General features: G+C 42.8%; 1 protein-coding gene across 4 annotated transcripts in view; it reads left to right on the forward strand.

Annotated features, from left to right (window-relative positions):
* tex2 (testis expressed 2) overlaps positions 1-13,308 on the forward strand; it is a 128,657-nt gene that overhangs the window by 103,193 nt on the left and 12,156 nt on the right. For 3 of the 4 annotated variants that reach the window (XM_072483756.1, XM_072483755.1, XM_072483754.1), the window contains one exon: positions 11,660-11,785. In XM_072483756.1, coding sequence (XP_072339857.1) covers positions 11,660-11,785 — 126 coding nt within the window. The remainder of the gene's footprint in view (positions 1-11,659; positions 11,786-13,308) is intronic. The other variant, XM_072483757.1, reaches the window with a different exon arrangement.

Here is a 13,308-nt window from a genome sequence, read left to right on the forward strand (position 1 = left end):
AGGCAGCAAGGATTGCACATGTGCAAAGGAGCCAGCCTGATTTTCCTTCAAGTAATTAAAAGACAAAAAAAATGGGGTGAGCTCTGTAAATGGTGATTTCCCCCTTTCTGGTTTTCTCCTCTACACTCTGCTGTGATGTGAAAAGAAAAATCTATCCCTGGGGGATCATTTTAACTTAAGCCGCCCAGCAGGAGCGGTTGGGTACTATTACAATCCCGGACTAGACCCCAACAGTGGCTAGGACGCTGGACAGAAACCCCAATATTTTATTTTAATTTTGTAAGACTGTTAAGAAAGGATACCTCACTCCAGGATGATTTCATAAAAAAATAGTGGCACTAAAACAAATGTTATTACCAGCAAAGTGTTAAAATGTCTTTAACATCACACAAGAAAATAACTTTCAATTACCCCTTAAGCAATGCTAATTAATACTGTGATACCACAACCCTTAACTGCTATCTTATTCCCACTCAAACAACAAAACCATTTCCGATCCCAATCCACTCTTAAATACAGTAGCACTCAGGAATACTTGCTATACAGAGATGTCTTGAATACTCCACTGTGAGAAAGTGAGATCTTTTGAGACTGCTTTAAAGGAAAAGACCTGACACCCTGTCAGAATAACATAGAATCTCTAGCTGTATTTCTTCAGAAACCTTGTCAGCTCCAGCCAAAAACTAACCCTGAAAACCTCAACACCCGACTGCTTCCAACCCCTGGTTCTTCCTATTAACTGCATCATCTCACTAAACTAAACACAATGGGCTGGATTCTCTGATCTTGCAGCTATGTCCGCAGGATCCGTCTGGTCTTACGACCAGAAAGTCGTCGCTTCCCCGCACCGATCATCTGTCCGGTGGGGCTAGCAGCCACGCAGCGTAAAGTCCCCGGCTTTATCTGTGGACATGGCCAGGTCCGTGGCCTTGCATGCGCAGGGCGGCCGCTGCGCCCTACAACATGGCGCCGGCCAAGCGCGGACCCAGTCTCCCAAAACTGCCCCCCCCCCCCCCCCCGTAACCAGCCTCGCTGCCCCATGACCACCCCCACCAGTCCCCCAGCCCCCAACGAAGGCCCCCCTGCCAGTGGAATGGCTTCCCCCATGACTGTGGCAGCGCTGGACTCGGTCTGCAGTCGCCACGTGAGGCCCCCCGAACATTGTAAGCACATGTGTCCCATTCCATTGGGGACTTGGCCCATCAGGGGCTGAGCATCGGAGGAGGGTCTCAGGTTATGTCCTGAGGCCATCCATACGGCGTGCGGCGTACTCCCCTGAGGGGGTGGAGCATCACAAAAACAGCACCGCCCCCAATTCCGGCATAAACGGGGATTCTCTGGCCGATCGCCAAACGTGATGTCGGTGATCGGAGAATCCTGTCCAATGTCTCTAATTAACTACTCTGCAGGGAACCCTCTTAATATAAATAAATTAATATAAATAGCCCATCTTTTAGGATGTTTTAATCGCACCCCGGCTCCAAAAAGCCTAGCTGTCTTGCAAACCAGAATTGTTTAAAAAGCTACTGCAGCAGTAATTAAGAAATTAAGTAACAAAATAGTAGATGGTGCAAGGCCATATGTAGTGGTAATGGGACAGTAAATAAACAAAAGATGTGTCGAGAGGAGATGTGAATGGCAGAATGATGAGCAGTTGCAGTCCAAAAGCAAAAATTGACTTACATTGAGCTTCATCGTAATACTGCAATATGAGCCAAGGACCAGGGGTGTGGTGGGGTGGGGTGGGTGGGGGCTTTGGAGATCGGGTTGCCATTTAAAAATGCCATCCTGATCTCTTGCTATACTGAGGAGTTCCGGTGAGCAGTTCGATTCACGTCCTTGTGCCCTTACTCGATATGAGTCCGGTCCTGGCTGGGCCAACATGCCGCCTGGTGTCCACATGGCTCCTCCTCCAGAGTTTCGGATGTACATTAGGTCTCCTACAGCGAAGATGGGTAAGGGCGAACGCCGCCCGGCATCACCTCAGCCCGATCCTGCCATGGCGGACTTTCCCACCAGTGTGCGAGAGGACTAAATTCAAACGTGTTCGCAGACGACGGCCCATCAACAATTCGGCCGGAGCGTCCCCTGTCGTGGTGTGTGATGTCATCCTGTAACAAAAAACAAACCATGCCAACCGGGTCTCCCAAGACCCCAGCCAACTTTGTTGGCTGGTACGGGGCGCTGCATGTGTGTCGGATCCCATTGGCAGCAATTAATGCCCCAAACTCCGCCCTTGTAAATGCTGTCCCGTTATCAGAGACCAGGAGCTCCAGCATCTCCTGCGTGCTGAAAGATTGCCGCAGTCAGTCAATGGTGCCTCATCAGAACAAATGCAATGGAGAAACCAGGGGAATGGTATGGATCCCTTACAGGAAGCAGTGTTTGAGAAAGTGTAGTTAAGGTAACTGTTGGAGTCATTGGCTTATTTTGAATATTCATTGATAGTATACCCCCAGAAACGAAGACAGAGAAATTGAGGAAGCGAAGGGAAGAGTCTGAGATGGACAATGTGAAGATGATAGAAGGGTGAAAATTGGTAGCAGACTTGATGAAATTTTCTAGTTCAGACTAAGAGCAGGAAACGGCACTGATACAGCCATGAATGTGCCGAGAAAATGATTGAGGGAGGCACCCCCGCGTTCCCAAGTAGGAGTAGAGCAAGGAATGGTCATCGTGTCCCACAAAAAGGTTTAGGCATAGTAACACCCAAACGGATATCCATAGCCGCACCTTTTATTTGGAGGAAATTAGTTAAGGAGAAATTTGTCAATGTGAGAACAAATTCAGTGAGGCCGAGGAGGGTGGCTATGCCTGCCACCATCCAACTCACTTAAGCCAACACCTTTACAGCCAAGAAGCAGGAAAATGACTTTTATTTTGTCATTCTGGACTGTGAGGGACATTGGACTAACCTGACATATCAATTTCTCGCCCAGCCCATCTCCCTAAAATGTGCTTCACCTTTGTGTGAAATGTTAAGTCTGTTGTGATTTTCATATGTATTCCGCCATGTCTCACTTGTTTGTTTTGATAATTTGTTTAGCTGGAAATAATTTCCTTAGTTTCATTTTTTAAAATATATTTATGAACAAGCTACCTACATGCACACACTTTTTAATTCTTTGACGGCATGTGGGTGTCGCAAGACCAGCGTTTGTTGCCCATGCCTAATTGCCCTTGAACTGAGGCTTGCTAGGCTGTTCAGAGCGCACTACAGTTAACTGCATTGCTATGGGTCTGGATTTACATGAAGTCCAGACAAGGTAAGGATGACAGGTTTCCTTCCCTAAAGGACGGGTGGATCGACAATAGTTGATCACCTTTGTTGAGACTAACATTTGATTCAAGGTTAATTGGCCAAAATATTTTGTCCTCATTTGTGGCTGGGATTTTCCGGTGCCGCTATCGATGAATGGAGTTTTGGCTGGAATGCCAAATTTTCCATTCTCGCTCACAATGGGTCCTGCCACGGACGCGACCAGAGAGTCCTACCCATTTAATTCCACCAGCCGCTATGATGAGATTTTATCCCATGTCCCCAGAGCATTACTCTGAGCCTTTGGATTACTAGTTCAACGACATTACCACTACAACACTGTTTTTCCCAACACACAGACGTGCGCACACAGGCAGAGGGAATTGTATACTGGTACCATTCCTATTGAAAACCATTCAGACTAATGACAAATGATTGCAGCAATGTGTTATCGTGCATACGTAACACAAGCACAATTGTGTGCATTTTTCAGTTGAAAGAAAAAATCTGTTTTCACTAACTTCTGTTTATACATTTTTCCTTCATTTCTCCATTTATAATGTTTTTGATCGGAATCATCTGTGGATTTGTGTGATTCTGGTGAGTGGTATTGTAATATACAATCCATAAAGCACTATAAGCTGTGGGAATGTATTACTGTCAATATTCATTCAGAAAGTAAACATTGTTACTTGATCCTGCCTGTGCATGGAATTACCTGTCCATAATGCGGCCTGTTACTAAAGGGGCATCGTCATAGAAAAGTATTTGATAAGTCTCAATTCTGAAATATACAATTATGTAACTTGTATTGAGATGTGTTATTTGCATGTGACAATAATTGACATTTGAGACATTGCTCTCCTGGTTCTTCTCCCCATCATGACGGTTCCCCTTTACACTTTTGCATTTTGGTGAGCATGCAGTTTTTTTCTCAGCGTGTGTGCTAACATGATTTCTTGAGGGACTGTAGTGGTTTTAGCACAGTAAACAATTTGCAGCTAAGCTATTATCCAGATCAGTAGTTAAGCAACATGGCCACCTGGGATAGGTAGATAAATCTTCTAAGGGTGTTCCCCCTTTGAGCTGTTGTCTATACTGTAAGTGTATCAGTGATCCAAGTTCACATAGTTTGAATCAAACCTACAAAATGTGCATTATACCATACATCGTTGTGATAGATAATTTGGAAAATGTCAGTACAGTAACCATTTAGAATACTGAAACATTAGGCTAATACCTCACTATGAAGGATTAGAAGAGGAGTCATCCTGTAATAATGGAAAATAGCCACAGATCACTTGTTGGGTTGAGGAAACTATTCTGTTCAAAAATGAAGTTTTTGCTATTCATACCATCACTGCCTTATATGAGGGAAACTAAATCTCTAATTGCCACTGAGAATTCAAAAAGAATGCATCCTAGTTGAAAGTCCAGCAATGTAGATATAACTGAACTGTCTTCAAAGTTAATTTAGGAAAGCATAGGTATAAAACATTTTACACCCAGTAACAACTATCCAGTCAAACTACTGATTTAAACATGTTAATTTGGATACTTTTTTAAAATATAAATTTAGGATACCCAATTATTCTTTTTCCAATTAAGGGGCAATTTAGCATGACCAAGCCACCTACCCTGCACATCTTTGGGTTGTGGGGGTGAGGCCCACACAGACATGGGGAGAATGTGCAAACTCCACACGGTCAGTGACCCAGAGCCGGGATCGAACCCGGGTCCTCGGTGCTGTGAGGCAGCAATGGTAACCACTGCGGCCCATCCATAATTTGGCTACTTACCAAATGTTTATTTAATTTTTTCTTTATGTTATATCGATTGATGTATTTATGAATATATACATTTCTCTAATTGCCATCAGCTTTAAATGCTATGTCTCTTATGGCTATGATGTGGAGATGCCGGCGTTGGACTGGCGTTACTGTGCTCTTATGGCTATAGCAGACTTAAAGATTGTAGATTGAAACATTCACATTTTATTGGAAGGAAATAAACTTACTGTGTATTTACAAAAGCAGGATGGGTAACAATTTACTCTTCCTGGTTTCCCCTTCCCTCCTTTCTCCAAATAAGTTAACATTTGCTTTATATTTAAAAATGTTTGTGCAACTTGTAATTAGAAACATTATATCAACTTGAAAACAAACAGGTTTTACTGTTAATGCACTCAACACAAATTCCAAGCATTCAAAGTTACAGCCAGATGCGACATATCCCTGTGCAGGGTCCAAGCAGTTTCTTAGTGCAAAGTTCAGGGAGTATCCCATAGCACAAAAGTGAGACATTGCCACTTTGCACAGCAGCCTTCCTGTATACATTGTGTGCGTGAGTTTGCCAGTTGGTGTTAAATTGTTGGCAGTTTTGGAATATGGACCTGCACCCATTAAGAAATAGGCTGAGACTGACCAAACTCATTTCATTACAGCCAGCAGACAGAGGAGTCTTTCATCCCAACAGTCTGGTCTCAATTTGATGCCGGGTCCCAGAGGTAAAAGGATAGGTTTACCCACTGTGCCACCCAGTTCCCTGCTGAACTCTTTCTAAATCCTGTATTTTCCTAGACGTTGGATTTCCAAACAGATATTTTATGATCCAGCCTCTGAACTTTTCTCTTGAGTTTGCCTTTGATTGTTCTTTCTCCATTGAAAATGTTCCATCTCTGCTACACAGCGCAACTAACTTTACGGAGATGAATTATGTGGCCAATGTTATAAAAACAGTGGATCTTGGAACTTCATTGAAATAAGAAATTGAACACTGTTGGGCATAGAAATAGTTTGAGCTACTTATTTAAAAATGTCAAGGCACCTTAATTACTAAAATGTTAAGACTGTTGGACTCTCAACTAGGAGATTATGGCCCAGTTTTGAATGACATTTGTAGCCCTAGGGCCATATGTACCAATTTTACATCATCTGTTGTAGAGGAAGGGCTGCCCCTTCTCTATGGAGCAACATTGAAGGTATGTGTGAAATTTACCAAATCAGTAGTGACAGTTTGTAAATATTTTCACCACTGCTGATATCTGGTAAACAGCAACTGATTAACAATTGATAAACGTAGAAATTATATCTATCTTTAATGATAAAGCACAGCTATTGCACAAAAATATTACAAGTCACTATCAGTAAATATCAACTGTAAGAATGAACTTAATGCTCATTGTGGACTTCACAGAATAGATTCTCAACTCATTGATACCTGGAAGTGATTACATAGCTTGCAATATCATTGGGATAGAAATTTAAACAAAATGTACTCTATTATTCTTAAAATACATGCAAGTCTTCACAATATAAATATTAAAATCTTGTGTTCAGTGTTTTTATGATTCCGAAGCATTGCAAGCCAGGCTTTTTCTAAATTGACCACTCACATCCATTCATCATCAGAGATTGAGATACGCAGCAGCATCCCTGAAATTAGTAGTGGGAGGGAAATATGTCCTGATATTGACTGCTATATCCAGTACTTCCTGCTAGAAATAAACATGTAGACACTGAGGAAGTATCTTTGGGGTTGGCTGTGATGCCTCTGGATATTTGTTTTTGATGGTTCTTCATCAAGAATGCCACTTTTCTGTAAGTGTTTCACCCCCACAACCCAAAGATGTGCAGGTTAGGTGGATTGGCCACACTAAATTGCCCCTTAATTGGAAAATGAATTGGGTACTCTAAATTTATTTTTAAAAAGAATGCCACTTTTAGTGAGGTCAGAGGCAGACTTAAGCTTTGTGGGGCTCTTCACACTCCTTAATTTCTGGGCGCTCCCCCAATTATGTCACTCGTGTCGTCGTCGTCCCCCACCACCACCACCACCACCCCCAATGACACCATACCCCTCCCCCAGTGACATCACACCTCTTCTGACTGCACCGACAGAACCCAAAGACCCAGGCCACAAAAATACACAAATTGATTGCTGCTTAAAAACAAGCCTGTATGAATAATTGCTGAGTTGAAGTCTAAGCTTACCTCTCGTCAGAATGCCAGTAAAGATGGTCAATATTGTGATGTGTGTATAGAAGCGAGCAAACGCGGAATTTGTCAATGAGCAACAAGATGGAAAAATAAGCCAATGCCATCAATGCAGGACAGAATGAGCCAGTCCAGCGCAGGAGCAAATACTCCAATCAACAAGATGCATATGCTGCCATTCAACATATTTCAGAGTCTCATTCAGTATCAAAACTTAACTTCTTTACTTCCTGTCACAAAACCAAAGAAGATATTGCTATACATTCACGAGTGGAGTGCCTAGTGAGTCCAAGTCTAAAATCAGTGGTTCTGTCTGCAGGATTCCATTCTTTGTCCTAGAAAAGACTTTCTGAAGTCCAGTTTTGAGTGATGATGGTTAGAACCATCAGCTTGTGACCAGCTGCAGCCATTATATCAGGGCCAGCAATGGTCCATTTTGGAAAACAGAATTTAAACAAGAGAATATGGAAGACTTTTCAGATTTTCTTGCTGCATTTTTGGGCAGTATGGTAGCATAGTGGTTAGCAGTTTTTTCACAGCTCCAGGGTCCCAGGTTCAATTCCCTGCTGGGTCACTGTCTGTGCGGAGTCTGCACGTTCTCCCCGTGTGTGCTTGGGTTTCCTCCCACAGTCCAAAGATGTGCAGGTTAGGTAGATTGGCCATGCAGAAATTACCCTTAGTCTCCAAAGAAAAGGTTAATAGGGCTTACGGGGATAGGATAGAGACGTGGCCTTGAGTAGGGTGCTCTTTGTAAGGGCCGGCGCAGACTCGATGGGCTGAATGTCCTTCTGATTCTATGCTTTTTCAATACTTTTTCTTCACAAAAACATCAATTGCATCATCATAGGTAAAATCCTGTAAAGGTGCACTTCAGTTGTCAATACTGCTGTACTTGTCAAATGTTCCTGACTCATAGTACTTCTCAAATAATTTTAACTCTTTTCAATCCAGAAAAACAATATTCGTCAGAAGCATTTGAAACAAATATTGTGAAAAATATTTTCAGAATGGTTTCCACATCTGCAAAGGTTGCTTGCAAACAATCACGTACAAATCAGCTGGTGATCTTGAAGCACAGAGCTCATCCTTATCAATGAAATGAATTACTTGTTCCACTTCATCTTCAAAAAGATTTGTGTCTATGTCCTCCTTGTAAAATTCATCTAATTTCTTACTGCAGTGGCTTTTAGCATTTTTATCCAAACTTCCGTTGAAAAGCACTTCAGCGATTCACTCCTACTCTGCAATTGCACCATTATTGTGTCACAAATAACATTGACAGTCTCGACAATAATCTTATCTTTCTATTTCAAAGTGATTTAATTGTCTTTAGTTTCATCAAAAAATAACCTCCTGCACCTTGTACGCTTCTTATCAGAGGGACCTGTAGTTTTTTGTTAATATTAGTGCCTCTGCTTCCATCAGGCTATAGTCATTTTGAACTTCAATGACAACATTTATAAAAAAAAATTTTTAAATTTAGAGTACCCAATTCATTCTTTCCAATTAAGGGGCAATTTACTGAGGCCAATCCACCTGGCCTGCACATCTTTGGATTGTGGGGGTGAAACCCATGCAAATACAGAGAGAATGTGCAAACTCCACACGGACAGTGAACCAGAACCAGGAGCGAACTAGGGATCGGTGCGGTGAGGCAGCAGTGCTAACCACTGGGCCACCATGTTCAGTGACAACATTTATAACTGAGGCGAAGAATTGTGCAGCATTCAATAAAGTTGTATCAACATTTTGCAGGATTTGCTGACAGCATTAATTCTTTGAAGTAAACAGTTCCACAAAACTATAAAAACAGCAATATCATACTTTTCAAACTTCTCTGCTAAGGATTTTGTTTCAGCTTTCACATATGGTTTTTCTGAATTTGATGCGGCTATATCTAAAAAGGTTTCCTTTATAGCGGCAAAGTTCATTTTCAAAGTCATACCGCATCTGCATAAGTGGACCACGTGGTGTCACAAATTCTTTTGACCGTTAGATGTTTTCCATTTTCCTGCTCCAAGCGTGATTGCAACATATTCCATCGATGTGTGGAAACCGAAAAAAAGGCATAACTGTTTTGGAAATCATTGCAAATTTAGGTTTGGACATTAAAAATTGTCATGGGCAGAGCTTTGATAATTCCGCAAATGTGGCAGGAAAATATTCAGGTCTACAAGCAAGACTGAATAATGCAAGTTCCTGTGCACTATTTATCCCATGTTGACAATGATGACTCATCATCTACTCTTCGAGGTAGTTCCACAGAAGACAGCTGTTTGACTGGCAGCAACACGTCTCAGCACTTTCCTCCACTAAGAACACTTCTTTTCAAACTCAGCCGGTAACACAGAATCAATCTTCCAGATAACTTGCATCTTTGAGCTAATGCACACATAGCTTTATGTGAGCTTTGGAAGTTTCATGATCAGCAATATCTCCTCCCAACATTTCCCAAGTTAGACTGCCTGTCAACAAATGCTTGTTTCCCTTTACGAGGGTCAGGGAATAATTTGCAAGCACAACGGTAGACTGCCTTAGAGGTTTCTGAAAGCATCATCCAATTTCTGATTTCTGTCATCCCATTTCTCTTCACCCTCAGAAAATGGGACTAATAAAGCCTCCAACCTCAAATATTACCTATGTTTTCTGGTTTATATAGTAAAAAATATTCAATCGTACCCAGTGGAACAGATTTTGGCCCTAAGGCAATGTCTTCAGGGTAGGTTTCTTCCCTCGCCTCAACAGAAGAAATATCGTGTAGTCCATTGTCATTTCAGATTCCACTTCAACTTTTTCAGACAATGTGGTTTGTCTGGAAATCAGCAAGTCTCAAGTCTTCAGATAATTCACCCATACCTTTGGTGGATGAGGGTGAATGTTCAGTTTGTGCACTGTTTAAAACTTTCAACTTTTAAAGTAAAATGACAAAAATTGTCTTTTTGCTTAGCTTCGTCCTCTTGCCTCGCATTCAATTTTCTGCAATTTTAAAAGCCAGATTGATGGCGTTGCTTCATATTAACTCGTCGTTCTTGATTTTAATGAATATGAATTTTCTGAAAGAGCAGGTGTTTTTTGAGTTCTTAGGCCCTGGGGGAGTCAAGTCACCTCCTGCCCCCCCTCGACAACCTCACCTTGCTGCTGGTTTAGGCTGCCTGGATATGGCCTCACTTGCCCAGCCCTCCTTAGCCTTGACCTGGGGGTTGAGTCGACCCCCGCTCCACTTGATGACCAGTGCCTCACACCTCACCCCACTCGACGGTGTCACCTCGTTGCTGGCTGCCTGGCTATGGCCTTGTCTACTTAGACCTCTCCATCCCTAGGCTAGGGGTCGAGCCAACCCTGCTCCCCTCGTGACCTCTCCTGCCCAGCCTTCCTCAGCCCTGGGGGGGGGGGGGGGGGGGGGAGAGAGACATCCTCCCTGCTCCCCACAGCGACCAGCACCTCGCCTCGCTGCTCGCTATGACCTTCCCTACTCAGACCTGGGTCGAAATTGAGAAACCTGCTGCTTTTTTCATAAAAACACGAGATCTTTGCCAGAACTGCTGCCTCTCTCCCTCCTAGTCACCTCAACAATTTCGGGTCAGTATTCTTCCACTCTTCAGAGACTCGACAGTCAGAGTCTGATGATGCTCTGCATTGCCAACTAAAAGAGCCTATCAGCAAATGCAGAGCTATCAGGCTCTGGTTGGTACCCAAGAACAACCCACAGACACCGGCCAGCATGGTCGCTCCTCCTCACCCCCCCACTCCCGTCAAATTGGTTGGGGTCCCAAGCCTAGGCATTGTAAGTCTGCCTCTAGGCGAGGTACTGAAGGGCTGCTGCTGATTAAAGTTACCCCACACGAGTCCAAAGATGTGCAGGTTAAGTGGATTGGCCATGCTAAATTGCCCTTGGTGTCCAAAAAGGTTCGACGGGTTACAGGGATAGGGTGGAGGTGTAGGCTTGGGTAGGGTGATCTTTCCATGGGCTGATGCAGACTCGATGGGCCAAATGGCCTCCTTCTGCACTGTAAAATTCTATGATCTATGAGTGACAACCTTCGGAAGAATTATGTCAATGGAGGAAAGTTAGGGAAGGAGAAAAGAAACAATACATCTTTAAAAATTTCTTTTAGTTTGAAAAAATGTGGTGATTTCTTTACAGGGAGCTCTCTATTTGCATGTTTTTTAAATACAAGGTTGGGTAGCTTCAGAAAATATAAATTTCCACCACTGTAGCAGTTGGTAAACCTTTTGGGATCTAAATAAAATTCAGCTTCTGGGAGCAAAAAAAAATGTTTTTATAATACCTTTTTTAGCTTTCCCCTGCATGATCATAATTGATTTAATCTTTATAAAAAAACAATACGGAATAGGATGATTGTTTGAATCGGCTTTTCTTTCTCCTCCAATGCTCCTCATGTAGGAGTAGACCAAAAGCCTATTGTCTTGCTGATAGTGATGAGGAGTCCTCAAGTGCTGGATCTTCAGATGAAGAAGATGCACAAGATGTACTGGGAGGAGATAAGACATTCGCAGCCGCTGCAGAAGGGTATGAAGTACTTTATTGTACATTGTAAAGTAATTTAAGTGTGCATTTAATTGATCTAAATGTTTATTTTTGTCATAACATAGAATAAGTTTATCTTTTATTCTAATTGTTTAGGTTCTAAATTGAGTCTAATTTTAAAACAATTGAAAGTCCATTTTGCGATTATAACAGTGACACCACAATCCTAAACCAAGGACCGGAATTATGGCTGGCTATGCAACATGTCTTTTAATAATGATTACAATGCTTGGTGAATTGAGATTGAAAATAATATTAAAATCACTGAAATTCTGTGACATTTAACCAGACACTAGAAGTGTTCTATACTAGTATATCTCTTGGAGAGTGAACACTACCCATCAAATTATTTATTTTATTAATTCCATTGCTCTGAAAGAATTGCTGATTTTTCTTCCACTAATTAGAAGAGAGACATTTTTTGAACTGTGGGATATTAAATATTTTTATTCTCCTTTTTTACATTTTCTCCCAGATTTGCACGTACCAACAATAACCAATAATCAGTAACAAATAATGTCAATCCCCATATCAACAACAACAATCCCATCCTCCCGCCAAACCCCCAAACAGCTGCCCGCATGTTAACATAAACAACTAACAAAAAGGAATCCGGAATCACCCATAGTCACCATTAACACACACACAGTCTCTCTCTCTCTCTCTCTCCTCCTCCTCCCCCCCCCCCCCCCCCCCCCCCCCCGCAATGGTCGATGTTATCCAATTCTTGAAAGCGCATAATGAATAACGCCCATGAATTATAGAACCCTCCATCCTTCCCCTCAATTCAAACTTAACGAGTCAAGAATTCCAACAGGTCCCCCCACCACGCCAGGGCACAGGGTGGCGAGGTTGCTCTCCATCCCAACAGGACCCGTCTTCGGGCGATCAGCGAGGCGAAGGCTACAACATCTGCCTCTGCACCCGTTTCCAACCCTGGCTGGTCCGACACCCCGAATATGGCCTCCCGGGGGCCCAGGTCCAGTTTCACGTGCACCACTTTAGAGATTACCCTAAAAACCTCCTTCCAGTAATCCTCCAGTTTTGGACAAGACCAAAACGTATGAACGTGATTTGCGGGGCCCCTCCCGCAACGTTCACACACATCTTCTACCCCTTCAAAGAATTGGCTCATCTTTGCCCTCGTGAGGTGTGCTCTATATATCACCTTCAGCTGTATCAGCCCCAACCTCGCACATGAGGTGGAGGTGTTCACTCTCCAGAGCACCTCACACCAGAACCCCTCCTCCATATCCTCTCCCAACTCTATACCTTTGGGATAATGGATAGCTTTAAAACAATTTAGCATATCTTGTTTGTTTAATTACATTTACTTTCACTTCTCCTTGCCCCATGTATTGCTTCTAACTGAGATTGAAAGGAGGCAGCCTGTCCTGCAACACTGTGGGCAGCTGTTGGATAGTGCACTGCCAGGACAACAACCTTCTCTACCCCCACACCCCACCAGACATCTGACACACACGCACTGTTTGGTGGAAGTGAGA

This window comes from Scyliorhinus torazame, chromosome 18 (genome assembly GCF_047496885.1).
Source record: "Scyliorhinus torazame isolate Kashiwa2021f chromosome 18, sScyTor2.1, whole genome shotgun sequence".
Classification (NCBI taxonomy): domain Eukaryota; kingdom Metazoa; phylum Chordata; class Chondrichthyes; order Carcharhiniformes; family Scyliorhinidae; genus Scyliorhinus; species Scyliorhinus torazame.